General features: G+C 34.3%; 1 protein-coding gene across 7 annotated transcripts in view; it reads left to right on the top strand.

Annotated features, from left to right (window-relative positions):
• SHOC2 (SHOC2 leucine rich repeat scaffold protein) overlaps positions 1-22354 on the top strand; it is a 102511-nt gene that overhangs the window by 43680 nt on the left and 36477 nt on the right. For 6 of the 7 annotated variants that reach the window (XM_082631782.1, XM_082631788.1, XM_082631784.1 and 3 more), the window contains one exon: positions 12309-13239. In XM_082631782.1, coding sequence (XP_082487908.1) covers positions 12537-13239 — 703 coding nt within the window. In that variant the 5' untranslated portion in view covers positions 12309-12536. Of the gene's footprint in view, positions 1-2731; positions 2820-12308; positions 13240-22354 lie in introns of those variants that run through there. The other variant, XM_082631783.1, reaches the window with a different exon arrangement.

Raw genomic sequence — 22354 nt, forward strand, 5'->3', positions numbered from 1 at the left:
AGACTTTGACTCCCGCTGCCAGACAACTCTGCATGGATGACCTCTTCACCTTGCTTGGACTCGTAACTTTCCATGCCATGCCACCTACCCCTTAACCACCCACCCCTCCATGTAGACATGTTCCTCACCATTCTTAGATTCCAGTATCACACACTGGTTTGTCACCACCTGTGGATGCTCTTCTTGTCCCAACAAGACTCTGATTCTCCATGCTGAGCCATCTCCCTATGAGGATACCCATCCCCACCTCACTTGAACTCTGATACCTCTTGTGGGTTACCAGTACATGTTGATATCCACCCTGTCCTGCTCAGGCTCTGATACCCTATACTGAGCTGCCCCTTGTGGGATTGTCTTTCTCTGCAATCCAAGATGCAGTGGGTCTTCTATACTTATACCCTTTTTAATCTGCTTGGGCTCTGACTCTTTCTGCTGTGGGACATTTTGATTTGTCACCTCCCACGATCACTCGGGTGGATGCCTAACTTGCTCTGCAACATTCAGTTGCTTTAGTATTGAGTTGTTCAGGATGCAGAATAGATGTGCTTAAGTTTTTGACACTCAACAATGTTATTACAGTTTTACTAAAGAAATAAGAAAAACACAGATCCTAAAAGGAACAAAGAGAATATATAAAAGACAAGTATACTGCTGTTGTGAAAGTTAACAAGAATTTGAGGTGTAAAGATTTACTTAGGAACTTAAAATAAAACCAGTAATTTTTTAAAAAATCGTGTTATACAGTGACAGACATTCATAAGAGCTCCTCCCAGGAGGAGGAGGCTAGATACCTAGCCTAATCAGAAGAATATAGGAAAGACTTTCTGGCAAAAGTGATTCCTAGAAGTCTCAAGAGATGTTTATGGGTTCATCTGGAAAGGTGGTACCTGGAAAAGGAACAGGTGTGAACAGGGAAGACATACAAGCAGAGGAGGAAACAGCAAGAGTATAGGTATGGACACAGGAAGCAGTACCTTCTGTTCAGGAAACAGAATACTGATGAGGATAGTGTATACAGGGTATGGCCAGGGAGACTAGGGAGTAAATGTGGAGAGGAGGAAAAGATCATCCCCACAGAAGGAGCAGTCCGAGCAAAGATATGGTTATATGAAAGCATTTTAAGCCTACTGTGTCAATAGTATGGTAAGACTGGAATGGAGAGTGTATTAAGGGTACAAAAGGTAAACATGGAAAAGATAGATTGGAGCCTGATTATGGAGAAACCTAATGTGTGTTTATACATATGTATAGGTATATGTATGTGTACTTATTTGTGTGTGTGTTGAGTAGGGGAGTGACTTCAAATCAGTGATTTAGCCTGAAGATGCTTAGTCTGGCATCACTGGTTGGGATGGAGAAAGGGTTGCTGTTTAGAATTTAGATTCAGGGAGATGAATTTGGAATCTTATGTAATAGCCTAGTGAAAGTTAAGAATATGGTAAGAGTTGTGGGGACTGGGCACATAAGAACTAACACGGAGTTTGAGATGCTTGGGAATTGATCATTCGAGGAAGGCAGAGGGAGAAGAAATAGGAAATGCTAAAACTTGGTGTAGAGATTGGATTATTGTTTAGGATTTAAAATTAAAACTGTGAAGAGGTAATTGGTTTAAGAAATGCTGGGATGGTCAAAGGAGTAATTATCAGCAAGCTCAGATCCAAAAGTGGGACTTGTGACCCAAGTTGTTAAGATGTTAAGAATTGATTGATTGGCAGCTCTGGAGTGTAAGAGTCTTACAGTGAGGACACATGGGAAGATGACTGAGCCTGAAGACAGTGAACACAAAGGAGAATGCAATACAGAACTCCAGTGGGTAGAGGGGAGAAGTGTTTGGAACTTTAGTGACTTGAGAATGGCATGAGAAAAGGCTAAGTTTATTTAGACCTTAGGCCTCATGTATAATATGGACAGTAGAGATTTGATATAATCAGTGGAAGGTTAAAAACTGAGAGTATAAACCAACATGAAGCCAGTGACTTATGATTAGGGGCTAGTTAGCACCAAAAGACTAAGAGTGTTCCATTTATGAGACTTCGTTTCCCTTACATAAAGGAAACAGCAAGCTATGGATTTCAGTATGTTGCTCCCTTTGTGTGTCAAGCAGGTTTCAGCTAAGGTTGCTCACTATTTTGTTAGGTTTCCCAGAGATTTCTACTTGCTGTTATAGGATGAAGAAAATTAAGGAATATATGAATTGGAATGTTTTCATTTTTAAAAAATTGAGCATATCAGTTCATTGTAATTCAGCATTGTTCTTTTCCTCCTTTTGCATTAGTCTGCTTTGCTTACTTATTAGTACATGTTGCTAGTTTAATTTTATCTTTTATGCATGGCATCATTAATTCAGGTGCCCAGTGAGAACTAGATAAAAGTTTATTTAGATGATGATAGTGTCCTTTTTATGTAAAAAACACTCACTGTTTTCTCTTTCCTCACATCTCTCTTGGGGTTTTCTTGGTAGTATTTCTTTCAGGTCCAAAGTTTGGACAGAAGTTTTTGAATTCGTAATTAGAATGTTTTCTCAATTCTAGGGAATAGTAATAAATGGATTAGAAATGTGAGACAAAAAGTAATCTTTTCAAGTCAGTATTTGCAGGGTATAAAAGATACTTTAGGATAATTGTTTTCAATTATATGAAAAAAAAATTATTAAAATTCCCTGCCTTTCTGTTTCCTCTGTTTCTGTTTTTCAGTGTTCCCCAAACAAGTTGACAAACGGCTGTGACAGAAGCAATCTTAAGATAAACAAAAGTCTCTTAAGTTGAATAGTATGTCATAATATCACTCAATGAAATCCTTTGTATATGGTTATTGTAGTGGTAAGTCTTGATAGGTGTGGGAAATGACACAATTCTATATTGTGCCTTCTATATTTTTCATTTTAGTTTTTGTTTTATTGAGGTATAAAAGGTATTTTGAAACTGATCATTTATATTTACTAAAGAGGAAAGAATTCTAAAAAATTATTATCTGGGTTTTTTCATTTGTTCTTTCATTTATGTGGTAAATACTTAATGGGCATCTAGTATTGGCCAGGTTCTAGGCTCTGAATATACAGCTGTAAACAAAACACTCAGAAGTCCTTGCTTTCAGAGAGCTCACATTCTTGGGAGAGAGGGAGACAATAAACAAAATCAATCATTAAGTATATTTTTTGCCAGGTAGTGAGTGCTGCAACGAAAAATAAAGCAGAGGAAGAAGAATAGGAAAGAGATATTTCTATTTTATATGTTGTAGCCAAGAATGAGATATTTAAGTAGGGAGCAAGCAATGTGGATATTTGGGAGAAAGGACTATATATAGAGAGAAAGGACTAGAGCATGAAAGGCTCTTGAAGGTCAGAGTAAGAGCCTGGGAAACCATCAGATTTTTTAAAGTAAGAGAGTGACATAATCAGGGTTAACAGTTAAATGGATCACAGTGATTGCTAAGAGAACAGTCTGTTAAGGGGGCAAAGATGGAACCTAGGAGGCCAGAAGGCTACAATCCAGGCAAGAGGTGATGGGGGCTTTTAAATGCGGAGGTAGTAAGAAGTGGTTGGATTCTTGATAGATAGAGCAATGGTGTTTTCTGATGGATTGGATGTCAGTTTGAGTGAAAGAAAAGTCAAGGAAGCCTCCACGGTTTTTGGCCTGAGCATTTGAAAGGATGCACTTGCCATTTACTGAGATGGAGAAGAAGATTGAGGAGTTGGAACACATTCAGGAGTTCAGTTTAAGTCATTTTAATTTGAGATGCTTGTTACATATCCAAGTAGAGATGCCAAATAGGCAACTGGATATACAGATCTCTGGCGTTAAGGAAAAACATCCAGGTTGGAGATGGTATTTGAGCATTGAGAGCGTGTAGGTAGCATTAAAATAATGGGACTGGGTGAAATCATCTAGTCCCTACTTGAAAGTGAGTACAGACAGAGAAGAGATGTGAGTCCTGGGATTTTCTAATGTTTGGAGATTGTGAAGATGAGAAGGAACCAGCACAGGATACTGAGGAGTGCCAGTGAGATACCAAGGGAGAGTGGTATCCTGGAAGCCAATTGTAGAGTGTCTCAAGGAGAGAAGGATGATCAGTCTTGTTAAATGCTGTCGATAGTTTTGAGTAAGACAAGGATGAGGAACTGACTGTTAGACTTATCAATGTGGAAATGCTGAAAGTTTTTTATTAATATGTCAAAATATAAACTCTGAAAAATATTGTCTGCTTTTATGTGAAGAGGAAAAGGAATATACTCATGTTTAGAACTAGAATTATTTGGGGCAGGAGTCCTTAGTAGTAAGTTGGTTCAAAACAAATAAAATTTGTGACTTTCTGGTTCTGAGCCTACATGAGAAAAAAAAGGCTGCTATAACCTAAAATATGATCTAGCTAATAACATACAGCGTTGACATTGTGTCCAAATCAGTATAACTTTTCTTAAGTTGTGAGCTCCCAGGGAACAAAAACTCTGTTTCCTCAATTCAGTTAATATAACACTTAACATGGTACCTAACTTTGTGGGAAGATACAAATAAGTGTGATTCTTGTGAATGATTTTAATAAGTTAAATTCTTATGTATTTATATAGGAAAGAATTTATAATAATTTACTCAAGTAGCTGGGTATGTTATAAGTGGAAATAACTTATCCATTAGATATGTATGTATGGTATAGTAGAATGCAGTAGCAGAAAGATTCCTAGAAAGTAAAACTTTGGTTCATTCCTGCCTCTGCCACTGATTGACTCTGTGTTGAATAAGGAATCAAAGACTTGGCTATCTAGAATCATCTGTCAGCAGCTAGTTAGGTGACAAGAAAATGTTTATGTTGGTATTAAAAGGATAGTAAAGTCATTTTCTGTGCAATGATTTCTTAAAACACTTTTCTCTTTGAAATTAAGTTTAAATATCTGATTTCATTCTTTTAATATAAGTTATGTAGTCTTAGTTTGTAAACTATAAAATAAGTTTTGAATTTATCCATACTATCAGGGATACTCTCTCCATTTGACTTAGTCATTTAGCTCATATTTATTCAGCATCTACTATATTCCAGACTGATACAGATGCTAACAGTATATCTGTGAAGAAGACAGACAAGGACTCTTTATCTTATGGAAGTCTTATGGAGTAAGACTTCTTTCAGGGGACCTCGGGGAAAAATAGAATTTTTTAACCAAGAAACACATTATCTGAGGTAATCTCATTGCTCTGTCTTCTGTAGTTTTTTGTTTCAACCAGTACTTAAGAGAAGATTCGTTCAGCATTGAAAAAGTTCTGCTCTCATTGAACTTTACATGCCAGTTGGGGAGAGGGAAGAGTATAAAGACATATAAGAAACAACGAGTAAAATACTTTCATATAATTTAGAGGTCATTGTCATAATAATCGTAGGATATGACAAAAGTTATAAATAGTGGAAATAGGCTTATTAAGTATGTGGGTAGCATGAAGCTTAGATAAAAATTCCTAAATTGAGGGCTTTGTAGAGTCACCTGTGTAGTTTCATCTACTGTCCACATGTGCCTAATTGCCTGAAGTGGCTTCTGTGGGCTCCTCAGGTTTTTACAGTCCATGACTTTAAAGACCACCCTACTACACCAGGCTAGCCCTGGTCTGTTCACATACAGAGGCAAGGGTCTGGAGAGAGAGCAAAAGCATGCAAGGCCTCTTGCAGTCTAAATTGGTACAAAATTGTTTTTGTTACATTCTATAGGCTAATGAAAGTTAAAAAGGCCAGCTCAGGTTGAAGGCATGGAGAAACAGGTTCTAGCACCTAAGTTTTGCCTCGGGCCTTCTTTTCTTTCTTTCTTTTTTTTTTTTTTTTTGCGGTATGGGGACCTCTCATTGCTGTGGCCTCTCCCGTTGCGGAGCACGGGCTCTGGACGCGCAGGCTTAGCGGCCACGGCTCAAGGGCCTAGCCGCTCCGCGGCATGTGGGATCCTCCCGGACCGGGGCACGAACCCGTGTCCCCTGCATCGGCAGGCGGACTCTCAACCACTGCGCCACCAGGGAAGCCCATCGGGCCTTATTTTCTGTGAACTCAGACTATGAAATTGTCTATCATGCTACAGTTTTTTTTGTTTGTTTGTTTTTTTGTTTTTTAGCCAATGTCCTTGAATATGCTTAAATTTTTTTTTGGTATAAGTACTATTAAGCTAGGATTAATAAAAATAAAACAATACAACATTGTAAATCAACTATACCCCAATAAAAAATTTTTTTAAATTACATATAGTCCCATTACCTCCACAATAAAACAGTCCATTATTTTCCAATTTTCTTTTCTAATGCTTTTCCATATACATAAAACATTTTGCAGTAATTTCTCCTTGACTACTTATGATAATATATTCTGCATTTTTTTCTTTTTTAACCTCACCCCAACATGATAGTCATTACCACTACTGAATTATCTTCAAAAATTTTCCTAATGGCACAATACTCCAAATTTTGAGGGATCTGACAGATTATTTTCATTTTTGTTCTATTATTGACTCTTTGTGGTTTTACTATTAATGATATTCATAAAAATTTATATATAAAGATTTTCTGACCTGCTTTTCCAACATGTAGCATGATTGAATAAAAGATGACAAGAACTTGATATGAACAATCACTTAGTATAAAATGTGTTGCAAAATATAGTCACTAACAATAATCAGATTGTTAGCTTTATAATTTTGTGCAGTTTATATAAAAGAGATGAATTGTTTGATTTGTTCACTCAAAAAATATTTGTTGTATGCCAGGCATCACTGTAGTCTTCTTAAATACAAATACGAATTAAATATGGAATTGACTTAAAAAAAAAAAACAAAAACACCCTGCTTCTTCAGATACAACTGCTTGCAACTTGTGGTCTGTGGTACTTTTGCTAGTTTTATATCTTTGTGTTTCATCAAGGGCTCCTTGTCCTAAAGTTTCCCTCACTGCACTCCCACTTAAATTTTTTCTTTTTGCTTATAGTCCAGTCAGTTGAAATATGTACTTTCCCAAATAAAGTAATATCTATGAATGGATATATTTTTTTATCTTATACTGAACAAGATTGAGAGAATCTTTTCCCAGCCAATTTGAATTGCTTATTCACTTATTTTAAAAAATTTTGATTTTCAAAATATGCTTTTTTCAAATGTGCTTTTTAAACTTTCACTTATTTAAGAAACACCAGTATAATTGTTTGTAATCTACATATGGTAGATTTATATCATCCATTGTATTTTATTTTTTATATTTTTCTTTTGAAATAATTCTAGAGTCATAAAATTTATAAAATAATTAGTACAGAGAGTTCTCCTGTACCCTTTACTTATTTTTCACCAATGATAACATCTTACATAACTGTAGTACAATTATCAAAACCAGGAAATTGACGTTGGCACAATGCTGTTAATGAAACTACAGTCCTTGTTTGAGATTTCACCAGTTTTTCCGTGCAGTTTTTTTTGGGGGGTGGGGGTTCATAGTCCTATGAAATTTGATCACATGTGTAGATTCTTATAACCACCAATAACCACCACCACAAAGTACAGAACTATTTCATCACTTCAAAGAAGCTCCCACATGCTACTCCTTTATAGTCACACTCTCACCCTAGTCCTAAGCCATGATAACGATTTGTTCCCATCACTGTAGTTTTGTCACTTAAGAATATTATGTGAACAGAACCATGTAGTATGTAACCTTTTGATACTTTGTCACTAACCCCTATTGCCCCCGAGATTCACCCAAGATTTTGTGTGCAGGGATAGTTCGTTCCTTTTTATTGTTGAATAGTATTCCATTGTATGGATGTACCACAGTTTATCAGTTCACCCAGTAAAAGGCGTTTGGGTTGTTTTCAGTTTGGAGGTATTACAAATAAAGCTGCTGTGAACATTTGTATACAGATTTTTGTGTGACCATAAGTTTTTATTTCCCTATAGGACGAATATCTAGGGGTGCAGTTGTTGGGTTGTGTGCTACAAGTGTATGCTTAACTATGAGAAACTGCCAAATTGTTTTGCATAGTGACTCTACCGTTTTACATTCTCATCAGTTTCTCCACATTTTCATCAGCACTAGGTAACATCTGTATTTTTAAACTTAGCCCTCTAATAGGTGTGTAGTTACATTTGCATTTTTCTAATGGCTAATGATCTCCAACATCTTTACATGTGCTTATTTGTCATTTTTATCTTTGGTGGAGTGTCTTTACAAGTCTTTTGCCCATTTTCTAATTGGGTTGATTGTTTTCTTACTGATTAAAGGTGTCCTTTATGTATTCTTGGTACCTTTTCTCCCAGGCTGTAGCCTGTCTTTTCATCCTCTTAACTGAGTGATACACAGTGCAAAAGTTTTTAATTTTGTTGAAGTCCAGTTTAGCAATTTTTTCCCTTTAATGTTTTGCTTTTGCTGTCTTATCTAATTAATTCCCTGCCTAACCATAGGTTATAAAGAGTTTCTCCTATGTTTTCCTCCAAAAGTTTTATAGTTTTTTTTTTCACATAGATCTTTGATCCGTTTTGAGTTAACGTTTTGAAAAGGTATGAGATTTAGGTCAAAGGTGTTTTTCTTGCTTATAGAGGTCCAGTTATTCCAACAGCATTTGTTGAGAGGCTTTTCTCCTCCACTGAGTTGCTTTTGCATGTTTGTCAAAAATCAGCTGGATGTTGCCAAATGCTGGTGAAGATGTGGAGCAACAATGCTGGTGGGAATGCAAAATGATATAGCTACTTTGGAAGGCAGTTTGGTAGTTTCTTACAAGACTAAACGTACTCTTCTCATTACAACCCAGCAATCACTCTCCTTGGTATTTACCCAAATGAGTTGAAAGTTTGTCTGAACAGAAACCTGCACAAGAATGTTTATAACAGCTTTATTAATAATTGCCAAAATTTGGAAGCAACCAAGATGATCTTCAGTAGGTGAACAGATAAATAAATTATGGGACATCCAGACAATGGAATATTGTGTAGCAGTAAAAAGCTATCCAGACCCAAAAAGAAATGGAGGAAACTTAAATGAAGGTCATTTTTTATTTCTTTCATCAGTGTTTTATAGTTTTAAGCATACATATTCCATATTATATATATACCTAAGTATTTAATTTTTTGGAGTGATTGCAAATGGTATTAATTTTGGTTTCCACTTGTTTGTTTCTAACAAAGAGAAATATGATTGATTTTTGTGTGTTGACCTTATTTCCTTTGACCACGCTAAACTCTCTTATTAGTTCTATGAGTTTTTTGAGAATCCCTGCAGTGTTCTACATAGATAATCATTTCATCTCGAAACAGGGACAGTTTTATGTCTTCCTTTGCAATCTGTATGATGTTTCTTTTTCTTGCCTTATTGCACTGGTTAAGATTTTAAGTACTGTGTTCAGTAGGAGTAGTAAAAGCTGTATTGATTTGTTTATATGTCATTGAAGATTTTTGCATCTCTGTTTCTGAGGGCTGTTGGCCTGTAGCTTGCTTGCTTGCTTTTTTTTTCCTTATTGTTGTTGTATTGTCTTTATCTGGTTTTGGTATCAGGATAATGCTGACTTCATAAAATGAGTACTTCCTGGAAGAGACTGTGTAGAATTGGTGTTATTTCTTTTTTAAATCTTTGTTAGAATTCTCCAGTGAAATCATTTGTGCCTAGCAGTTTCCTTTTTGGAAAGTTTTAAACTATTCAATTTCTTTAGCAATTATAGATAGGACTATTTTGATGATCTGTTTAATCTTGGGTGAGTTTTGGTAATTTGCGGTTATCAAGAATTTGGTCCACTTTATCTAACTTGTTGAATTTAAATCCAAAGAGTTATTTTTAGTGTTCTCTTGTTATTCTTTTAATGTCTGTGGAGTATTTAACTATATTCTCTGTTTCATTCCTGATATTGGTAATTTGTGTTCTCTCTTCTTTTTTCTCTGTCAGAGTTGCCAGATGTTTATCAATTCTGTTGATCTTTTTAAAGAACCAGCTTTTGGTTTTACTGATTTTTCTTCATTGCTTTTCAGTTTTCAATTCCATGGATTTCTGTTCTATATTGTATTTTCCTTCTTCTTGCTTCGTGTTCCTTTTGTCCTTCCTTTTCAAGTTTCTTGATGTGGGAACTTAGATTATTGATCTGCAGTTTTTCTTCTTTTCTAATGTAATCTAATATAATCATTCAGTAATATGTATTTCCCTTTAAGCACCACTTAAGCTACATCTCATAAATTCTGATATAGTTTTATTTGTATGTTTCCAGAGTATATGTAGTTGTTGGAGCATTTTTTTTTTTTTTGGTTTTGTTTTTTTGAGAGCTGCTTTAGAATCCTTGTCAGATAATTCCAACATCTGTCATCTCATTGTTGGTGTCTGTTGATTGTCTTTTCCCGTTCAAGTTGATATTTTCCTAGTTCTTGGTATGATGAGTAATTTTGGATTATATCCTGGACATTTTGAGACTTATAAAATTTTTATTTCTTTTTAAGCCTCCTATTTAGCAGTCAACCTGTTTTGTTTCAGAATACATGCCCTAACCCATTTTTGTGGGTTTTGGTTCCAATATAGTTTTCAAAGTCTTTTTAGGGGTATTCTGGTCTGCCCTGTTTGTATGCCACACCAAGGCCAATCTGAAAAATAGGTGATATTCCACACTACAGTTCAGTTCTCAAAGCATTTGTTGTTTTGATTCTGGTTGGTTTCATGCTGAGCTTCTAAGGAGTGTGCTTGGGAATACACAGGTTGAAAGAATCCCTTTCTCCAGCTCCCTCCTCTCCATAATTTTCTCCTTCCCCCTCTAGTTGTGAAGGAGTGGTGTGCTGTCTCTTTGCTAACATTTGCTTAGTGCACAGCAGGGGATGATCCACAGGATTCTTCCTCATAGTACAGCTTTTGCACCAGTGGGGAGGGAGAGAGCTACCACTTCTTGGCTGACATTTACTAAGAACAGGGTGGGGATGGTCAACAGGGCTCTCCTCCATAATTTCCATGGCTGCAGTGCTGATGCCAAGGGGGATGTGTACTGCTTCTCTTCAAGTTAGTGCAGAGCTGGGTGGTTGGCAGAGTTTTACTCTACAGTCTTTGTGGCCTCAGTGCCAGTTGGGAGGGGTGGGACATGACTTATTATGTGGTGTTCAAGTGGAATAAGGAGGGTATAGTCAAAAGGGTTCCATCCTGCAGTGCTATTCTCTTCATAGTCCTTTGACTAGAGACAGCAGACTTTTCTTGGACCTTGTTTTAGTCCATGCTTATTGGTGTTTCTGGGTTATGGGCTTCTCTACTGCCCAGGCCAGGATACATAGGAAATAAAAACAAAGCAAAACAAAAAACCCCTAGAGTACTAACCACCAGGTCATCTGCAATCCAAGGTTCCTAACCAGTCTGCCTTCTTTTCTCTACCTTTCAGAATATTCTGCTAGTTGCTTCATGCATTTTGTCAGGGTTTTAAGTTGTGATTAATGTGAGGAACAAGGTAGAGTGGGCTTATTCCATCTTGTATGGAATCAGAAGTCTTGTTTATTGTAATTCAAGGTTCAATATTGTAAACTTTCACATCGGCATTTAAGGTAAGACTAAGGAATATATTTAGTATATATGGTCTACTGATGTGTTTTTTAAAGTAAATAATTATTAAATGTGATGATCATCATTATAGTCTTATACCAAGACTAGATCTTATTAGGCTAGTGCTGTCTCACTTCCATCTGCCCTCATCTTTGCAATCTTTGTGGATCATTTTGGTCAGTCATGTTACCAGTGAACCTTTTCTACTTCTAAGAACCCTTAATCCTCCTCACTGTCAACTAAAAAAGCTACCTTTGCAGTTCCTAGAATCTGGTAATTAGCTGCAGATAGAGCAGTTTTACCGTAGTGGTTAAGAATATAGACAGTGTACCACCTACATTGGAACCTTAGCTCTGCTACTTTTCTAGGACCACAAAGCTAGTTACTAAAAATATTTCTGTGCCTCAGTTGTCCCTATGTGTAAAATAGGGATAAGAATTTATTTCATAGAGCGGTTATAATGTTTGTAAATTCCATACAATAGTGCTTGTACATAGAAAGCGTTCAGACATTAGCTGCTGTTGTGATTTCTCCCACTTTTCAGCTCTTAAAAACATTTGCACATTGGTGACTTGTATACCTATCTTACCTCTTCCTGTTAGATTGTAAATTCCTTAAAGATAGAGCCCGCCTTGTTAATTTTTATAATTTTTCAATGGATTTTGCAAAGTAGAAGGTGTTCAATAAATATTTACTGTATCAAATCATAGGAAAATAGCAAAATTTTCAGTAAGGTTGTTTTTCAGAGCCCATTTACTTAATATAAATTTATAACCTAAAGTAATATAATACTCTCTCTGTATTATATTTCAGGAATTCTAATGAATCATTGGTTGACCAGCACCATTTTACCAGTTGGAATGAGTTATCAGAAATGGGCATAGTGCTTTTAGATCCAACATGTAACAGATGGCGATTACTTCTTCAAGCCAACACCTTTTTTGATTGTGTAGGATTTTTGTCTCTTCATCTTTGAATTCCAGTTTCTGTTGTTGGCAAATAAAAGGAGTTCATGTAGTTTTTGCCCAAGCTTGAGTCACCATGAGTAGTAGTTTAGGAAAAGAAAAAGACTCTAAAGAGAAAGATCCCAAAGCACCATCAGCCAAGGAAAGAGAAAAGGAGGCAAAAGCCTCTGGAGGTTTTGGGAAAGAGAGCAAAGAAAAAGAACCTAAGACCAAAGGGAAAGATGCCAAAGATGGAAAGAAGGACTCCAGTGCTGCCCAACCAGGGGTGGCTTTTTCAGTTGATAATACGATCAAACGGCCAAATCCAGCACCTGGGACTAGAAAGAAATCTAGCAATGCAGAGGTGATTAAAGAGTTCAACAAATGCCGGGAAGAGAACTCAATGCGTTTGGACTTATCCAAGAAGTCTATACATATATTGCCATCATCAATCAAAGAGTTGACTCAATTAACAGAACTTTATTTATATAGCAACAAATTACAGTCCCTCCCAGCAGAAGTGGGCTGTCTAGTAAATCTCATGACACTTGCTCTAAGTGAAAATTCACTTACCAGTTTGCCTGACTCTCTTGATAACTTGAAGAAGCTGCGGATGCTTGATTTACGGCATAATAAACTGAGAGAAATTCCTTCAGTGGTGTATAGGCTGGATTCTCTTACCACTCTTTACCTTCGCTTTAATCGAATAACTACTGTGGAAAAAGACATCAAAAACCTGTCAAAACTCAGCATGCTTAGCATTCGAGAGAACAAAATCAAACAACTACCTGCTGAAATTGGTAAGAGGCCTTGGGTTACTATTATTGTTTGTAGTATTTGTTATGCTCAATAATTTTGTCCAGTGCTTTTCCATATCAGAAAATATCTGATACTTGCCTAAAAAACAGCTGGTTTCTAAGTTCTGTCTTCTTTATGGTTTACTTTAATCAGTTTTAGCGATATTAATAGTACACGGTTTGAGATTATTTTATAGACCTAGATAATTAGTTAGAATGTAGATGTAATTGGGCCTTTTTCACACAAATCTAATCTGCTTTCATTTTCATTGGAAAAAAGTAAATTCGAAGCAGAAAAAAATTTTTTGCCTAATTGTTTAATTGTTACCACCTGTTTTTAAAGTATTTACAAGATATGATTATATAAGATGCTTTAAGGCTGCATTTTCCCATTCTCTGACATTTTCTTTTTTACCTAAAAAATGTTTGTTTAAATTCATATTACTTTTCTACCTAATTTACCACCAAAGATTGGCATATCAGAGCCTTGTGAAGAAGCAGGGTTGTAAGAAAGTTGAAAAAAAAATTCATTTTGAAAGTACTTACATGTTCATTAAAAACAATCTAAGGATACAGAAAAGTAGAAAAGTCAGTGATAGTTAATGCCAACACTGTTAGTATTTTGGTAGATTTCATTCTTGTTTTTATATGTAAAGCTAAATTGTACTGAAAAAAGGGGACTGTTTTTAAAAGAATAGATAGTAGAATAAAAAACAGGAAATACACATGTGTAAACAAGTCAGTAAAAAGAAGTTAGTTGTTTTGATATTTTTAATTAAAAAAAATTTCAGCAACTTTTGGAATGTAGTCAACCGTTGACTTACCAATTTTGAGAAATTGAAAAAAGGTATTATCTTTGTGGGCCCTTTTTATGAGAGTTCAAAAAATTGACATAAAAATTGATGATACAGCTTTTAAAGGGAAGTTTCCCTTTTTTGTGTGAAAGAAATTTATTCTGAATATAACAGGTTAAATATATTGTTTGAGGATTGGTCTTATAGTGGGTGATGAAGGAAACTTTGTTTTTAGGCTGTGCAGCTATGTAGAGATATAGTATTCTCTGGGTGTTTTAAAATTTTTATTTAGCTTTGAGAAAGATGCAGTTTAAATTTTAGGTATGGTTATATTATATTTAGCTCTAACCAGACACTTAATATAATTTTGGTTTAATTAAATGTATTTAGAAAATCCACAGTCGATTTTCTCAAGCAATGTACTTGTATTTATAAAGTGTGACACACTTATGAGATACTAAAATATCCCTAGGAATTCGAATGGATATGTTCATTTACATGTCTTCAGATAACAATGTGGTTGTTGAATGACATTTGATTTTTGTACCAGATTCAGTCAAAATTTGACCTGTTTGTATGACTCATTGTAGAATAGAATTATAAGCTGTTGGGGAAAGAAATGCTGAATTTTTATGTAGAAATATAAAATGTTATTTCCGGTCTTTGTACTTATTGTTGTTTTGTGCATGTGTTACACTCCATTCTAAAACGTTAGCTTTCATTCATATGAAAGTCTTTCTTTAAGGATTTTTTTTTCTTTAGAAGATGTTGTCAAATTACCTGGGAATTAAAAACATGCTTTTTTTTTTTTTTTTTTTTGCGGTACGCAGGCCTCTCACTGTTGTGGCCTCTCCCGCTGCGGAGCACAGGCTCTGGATGAGCAGGCTCAGCGGCCATGGCTCACGGGCCCAGCCGCTCCGCGGCATGTGGGATCTTCCTGGACCAGGGCACGAACCCGTGTCCCCTGTATCGGCAGGCGGACTCTCAACCACTGCGCCACCAGGGAAGGCCAGAACATGCATTTCTTAAGCAGAGAATTATTTCATAGGACTTTAAATTTACTTCACTTTGTTCTTGAGCAGATGGTTACAGCATTTTTACTAAAAAGTGAATTTATTTTTAAAAATTGGCAAATTTTAGTTAATTAAATGGTTGATTTTTGTGGCTGCCTAATTTTTGCAACTTTATTCCTAAATTTGTAATTTATAAAACAACCACTGATTTGTTTTTTAATGAGCACCCTCCCACCATTAGTGACATTGAAGTTTTGTGTTCTTGTAATTTCTATATTTCTATATAAATAGTAACTTCATAAATGTCATTTATTTTATTCCAAGCAGGGCATCAGATAGAAACTAAACTGCTTTAAAAAATAAAACAATATTTCTTATAAGGAGTTAAAATTTATAAGGTTTAACTTATATGCATGGATTTGGGACAAACATTGCAGAAGTCTGCATTATCTGTTTCCTTATAGGGAAAAAGAAAATAAAGATCTAGTAAAAATAACATAATTGTAATAATAAGAGTAGCTGTTGTTTGAGCACAATATGTCATATAACATACACTATTTTGTACACGTAAATTTACATCTAGTATCTCATTAAATTCTTACAGTAATCCAATGAAATAGGTACTTCTCACCTCATTCTACTGAAAAAGAACTGAAAATTTAGTGAGACTAGATAATTTACTAAAGATCATACAGTTAAGAAGATGGCAGAGTTTGAATCTAGGTCTCACTCTACTGCTCCCACTAGTCTAGAAGAGTGGGTCTTATCCCATAGATTATGATTTACTGGTCTGGCAGGTCCAGGGGATCTGTACTTTTAACGAGTAAGTTGGGTTATTCCAAGTGTAGCTGCAGTTGAAAGCTGTTGCAGTAGATTTTTTTTTTGAGAGGGGACAATGTTAACAGCTTAATTGAGAGATAATTCACATACCATATGATTAATGCATTCGAAGTATACAATTCAGTGGGTTTTAGCATGTTCACAGAGCTGTTCACTATCACAAACAATTATGGGAGATTTTCATGACCCCAGAAAGAAACTCTGCTCTGTTTGGCAGTCACCCCACCCCACCCATGTTTTCTCCCAACTCCTTAACCCTAGGCAAACACTAATCTACTTTCTTTTTCTATAAATTTACCTATTCTGGACATTTCATATAAATGGAATCATAAAATATATAGTTTTTGGTGGCTAGCTTCTTTCACTTAGCATAATGTTTTCAAAATTCATCCAGGTTATAGCATTTATCAGTACATCATTCCTTTTTGTTGCTGAATGATATTCCACTGTATGATTATACCACATTTTATTTATCCACTCATCAGTTGTTGAACATTTGGGTTGTTTTCACTTTCTGGCTATTATGAATAAAATTACTATGAACATTTGTATACACGTTTTTGTGTAGACATTTGTTTTCATTTCTTTTTGGTGTATACCTAGAAGTAGATTTACTGAGTCATATGGTAACTCTATGTTTAATCTTTTGAGGAACTACTGAACTATTTTCTTAAGTGGCTACACCATTTTACATTCCCATTAGCAGTGTATGAGGGTTCCAATTCCTATATATCATCAACATTCTTGTGATTATCTGTCTTTTTTTATTATAGCCATTCCATGAGTGTGAAGTGGTATCTCATTATGTTTTTTATTTACAGTTTCCTGATTATTATTGATTTGTTTTTAATTCTTGAAGGCTATCTTTTATTATAAAGGAAAGACAGAAATAGTTATTTTCTGTGATGCAGATCTTGCTTTACTGCTTTTTTAATTCCAAAAAACCCCCCAAAATCCTGAGCTCCTTTGAGAATGCTTACAAAATAAGACTCATTCACCCAGATCAAATAAAATGGAATTTGACATTTTTAAAAGTTATACATCTTTAATGCAATTTGACTTACTGCTGAAACTCATAACAAGAGAATTTACAATTCAAAATATATGCTAATTATCATTTTGTTAAACTTTCATTTATACGTATTAGATCCACATTATTATAGATATATATTAGATTTATATTATGCATATTAAGTGCTTATTCTTCTCTGTTGTTTTTATGAGTATACCACTTTCAATCTTGCCATCCAGTTTGTGTTCAGCAGTATATTTGAGGAATGTGAGAAATTAGAAGTTTGTGAAACATAGCCTAGTATTTAGTTTAAATAACGTATTTGGAATTTAGCAGCTGTTCTGTTGCCTTTATAGGGAAATTATATTAAAATCTGAATACCTGTTTAAGCATTAATAGCATCTTTATTAATGCCATGTGATTTGATACTAATGATGCATATTCACATGGGTGAATACTGGCAGAAAGCAGTAAAAGGATACTGAAAGACATACGAAGAGCCAGACATAATACATTAGAGAGCAGCCAAGAAAACTCTTCACTTGGTAATATTGATTTACTTTTTTCCTTTTGTATGATAAGTAATGGACAAATAAAGTAAATGTCCTATCTTTTTGTGTTAAATAGATAGATGGAAACCTTAGTCATTGCTTTTTTAGATTAGTGTTTCATTCTTCCTGTCCATACCTCCTTTCACCATTTTTAATCTTGAAAGAGACTCTTCACTGAACACCAAGGCACTCAAGAAATCATGTTTTCAGAGGGAAAACAGTAAATAACCACTCCCTTACCCCATCCTTCCCTGCACACCCCCCCACCCTGCAACTGGCCCGGTTCCTTTGAGTTTCATGTTAGAGATGTGCTTTTGTAAATTTTTTTGGGTGGGCCTGAACAGATTAGAGTGAGGGTCATCAGGTTGTCAGTTTGAATAATTAATCACTTTATTTCAGGAAACTCTGATCAGTGAAGTTTTAAATGATTTTATTTTTCTAGAAAGAAAATGATTACTCTTTGAAACCAGAAATAAACTCCATCTTTGTCTCTTACTAATATTCCTACAACTTTTCCTTCATTGAGTTAAAGGCTGGTTTAAGATTGCTTCTCTTTAAAGTTTCCTCCTATTTATTATTCTTTATAAAAAGGGCTAAGTTAGAGGGAATCTTAAAAAAATCTATTTGTGCTATATTGTATGTTCAATAAAATGCTACATCATCTATATTGTATACAGTTTTGTGTAAATTTGTCTTAGGAGAATGATCTGCTATATTATGTATGCTTTTTGAGAACCCAGATCATTTTTACTCATTTAAAAAAACCTCTCACAGCATTCAGATATATGAGAAATTAGAAACAGCAATTTTTAAACCCATATGACTCATTAACATTTATTGAAAACAATCAATTTTCTACTATATATACTATAGTACTGCAGTTACATTTTATGTCAAGTAATATATAATATATAATGTGTATGTATGTATAATCAATATATATAAAAATACTAAGAACAGAATCAGCAATTTTTTTTTGAGTTGAAGGACCTTAAAGATCTTATTTAATTCCCTGTTATGTAATTTTCCATGAATTTTTGCAGGTAATAAATGGTGAGTTTTCAGTAAATGTGGCTTGAAGTAAATTTGGTGAAGCCAAATACTATTACCCAATTTTTAATATTAACCCAAATTGTAACCCTTAGTTCCTAAAATTCTTGAAGTTCTCCTAGGACTGCCAGAGGTGCTGCAGTTGCTTTCATGGTCCAGGTAACATTATTTAATGATCTCATTTGAGTGTTTTGTACAAGTGCTGATGAGTAACTTAGTTTGGCAGGAAGAAGAAATCAGGAAAGGGAGTTCATAGTTGTTAATAAATAACTTCTTTTCACTGGAAATCAGTAAGAACCTTAGAGACCTAGAAATGAACTGTTAACTTAGTTGATTGTTATCAAATTGTCAGGTGTTTCACTAAACAACAGAAACCTGGAAAAGTTACTCTTATTGCTAAAGGAGGAGGTAAGAGAACAGAGAAAAAAACAACACTGCAGCCTTCTTAGAAGGATCTGATAGAACCAGAGGATACATTTGACTTCCCACTACTCCCTAAGGTGTAGGGAGGAGGGCAATCATTGTGCTCTAATGATAGCATGCTATCCATTCAAAGAATACAGACACTGTTGTCCATGTTGCTTAGTTACAGAAGCACTTGCTCAGAAGAACTACTAAAGTTTTCTTTGCAGTGAAAGGGAGAATTAAGCCTTCAAGACAAATTTATGCAAATATAATAGTGTATATTCTGACCTAAGTCCCTAAATCTATTCAAGCTTGTGTAATAAGTATTTCCAGCCCTTGTTAATTATGTAGTTTTACAAATGTATTTTAGTTAGATTTGATGTGATTTTTTATAGATCTAAGCTCTGAATGTTTGAAAAGTAACCCTATAAGTTCAGGAACAAGAGTTATTTTAAAAATGTAAGCGTCCTTAATGTGAGTCAAATGATAATATAGGGAAGGCCACAACTTATGAAATAAACCTCAATTATTTATTTACCACTATTTGAGTGCCTCTTAATAGATACGTTTTAATAGGGCCTTTTTGTATGTTGTGAGGTTTAATTTACTAAAATTTAAAGATTTTTTGCATTTATATTCATCATGGATGTTGATCTGTAATTTCTTTTTTTTTCTTCTCTCTCTTTTTGTAATGGTTTGCTATCAGGGCAATGCTGGCTTCATATTGTGGAATGAGTTGGAAAGTGTTCCTTTTTTATGTTCTGGAAGAGTTTGTGAAGAATTAGTATTATGTCTTCAAATGTTTAGAAGAATTTATCAGTCTTGTAATCTGGGACTGGGGTTTTCTTGGTAGGAAGGTTTTAAATGAGTAATTTAATTAATAGGAAGTTATTTGGGTTTTCGGTTTCTTCTCAGTTGAACTTTGATAGTTTGAATCTGTCAAAGCATTTGTCTATTTTATTTGATCTGTTGAATTTTTTGGCATAAAGTTCATAATGGTTCTTTATTCTTCTAAAGTTTGTAATATATATATTATCATATCCCTCTTTCATTCATTCCTGATATTAGCTTTATTGATCCTTTCAAAAAAACTGCTTTTGGTTTTATTATTTTTGTAATTATCTTCCTTTTTTTTGTTTTCTGCTCTTAATTATCTAGTTCCTTATTACTTTATGTTTAATATGTCCTTTGTCTTCTGTCTTAAGTTGTTAGATTGATTTTGTATCTTTCTTCTTTGCATTATATAAGGGCACTGATAGCTATAAACCTCCCTCCAAGTACTATTTTAGCAGCAGCACATAAATTTTGATATGTTGTATTTTCATTATTATTTAGTTCAAAGTATTTTCCGAATATCTCTTGTTATTCTCTAATCCATGGATTATTTAACAGTGCATTGTTCAATTTCCAAGTATTTCAGAGATGTTTTCATTTTTTTTTTTTTCCTTTTTTTACTTTTCGGCTGCACCATGCGGCTTGTGGGATCCTAGTTCCCTGACCAGGGATCGAACCTGCACCCTCAGCAATGAAAGTGTGGAGTCCTAACCACTGGGACTGCCAGGGAATTCCCTATTTTTTGTTACTGATTTATAAAATACAGTCTGTCTTGGTAACTGTTCTGTATGCAGTTGAAAAGAAGGTGCATTTTGCTGTTATTTTTGGAGCAAGGTCAAATTGGTTGATGATGTTATTAATTTCTTGTATACTCTTATCGGTTTTCTGTCTACTTTTTTCTTCAATTAGTAAGAAATGAGTGTTGACATACCCAACTATAGTAGTAGATTTGTCCTTCTCCCACTAGTGCTATTATTTTTGCTTCTTATATTTTCAAACTTTGTTATTAGTTGTATATATACTTAGGATTTTTTGTTTTCTGATGAGGCAATTTATATCATTATGAAGCATCTGTCTTTATGGTAATATTTCTGGTAGTATCTCTTTTTCTAAATTCTGATTTTATTTGATATTGATATAGCCTTATCTTTTTCCATCTTTTTACTTTTTGTGTCTTTATATGTATTTAAAATTGTTTCTTGTAGACATCATATGGTTAGGTCTCTTGTTTTATCCTGACAGTTTTTGCCTTGTTTGGAGGGTTTAGACCATTTACATTTAATATAGTTATCAATATGATTGGTTTAAATCTATCAGCTGGCTGGCTATTTTCTATTTGTGCCATTTGTTACTTTTCCTTTTACCCCTCATTTCATGCCTTTTTTGGATTTTTGTTATAGATTCCACTTATCTCAACTGCTGCATATTAGTTATACATCTCTGATACCTTTTTTAAGTGTCTGCTCTAATATTTACAGTACATATCATAACTTAATACAGTCTACATTTATATAATATTATACCACTTTACATATATCCTAAGAACCTTACAATAGAACACTTCTGTTTCTCCTCTTTTTTGTGCCATTATTGTCATACGATATATGATAATATACGTTATATATATTATGTTATTCATATATTATAAATCCCATAATAATATATTGCCATTGTTTTTACTTTAAACTTTATCTTTTTTAAGCTTTCCATTTTGGACAAATTTTAGAGTTAAAGAAAAGTTGTAAAACAAATACTGAGGGTTCCTTGGTGGTTCTTCCCCAAAACAATTATTACTATATTCTAATGATGATTGTTAAAGAATTTCCCTTGTTCCTTTTGCATTTATTAATTGAAATTCTTCTATAAGGAAGAGCTGTCCTTTCTCTCCCATTTATTTATTTACTCACTTACATCAGTCTGGACTAACTTATTCTGTGGGTTCCAATCCAGTATTATTTTTATCAAATTTAAAAAACAGAGCATTAAGACCACCCAAGAAACTCTTCTTTCAATCACTATTCCCATCAAGGGTAACTTAGTATCTTGACTTCCACCAACATACACTAGTTTTTCTTGTTTTTTATAAGTGAAATTATTGTATATGTATGCTTTTGTGTTTGACTCCTTCCACTTGATATTATTCATCATATTGGTGTATGTAGTTTGAGAATGTTCCTTCTCATTACTGCATAATATTTCATAGTATGAATATACCATGATTTTATTTATTCATTCTGTTGGTTTTGGTTGGACAATACCAAATGCTGGTGCAAACTCTCATTCATTACTGTGGGAATGCAAAGTGGTACAGATACTTTGGAAGACAGTGGCAGTTTCTTACAAAGCTAAACATAGTCTCACCATACAATCTATCAATCATGCTCCTGTTTACTCAAATGAGTTGAGAACTTATGTCCATGCAAGAAACTGTACACAAAATGTTTTTAGCTGTTCTATTCATAATTGTTAAAAATTGGAAGTAACCAAGATGTCCTTCAATAAATGAGTGAATAGTAAACTAGTACACCCATACAATGGAATATTTGTTCAGTGGTAAAAAAGAAATGAACTATCAAGCTACAAAAAGACATGGAGGAACCTTAAATGCATATTTCTAAA

This window comes from Mesoplodon mirus, assembly GCF_964341445.2.
Source record: "Mesoplodon mirus genome assembly, chromosome: 2".
In the NCBI taxonomy this organism is placed as follows: domain Eukaryota; kingdom Metazoa; phylum Chordata; class Mammalia; order Artiodactyla; family Ziphiidae; genus Mesoplodon; species Mesoplodon mirus.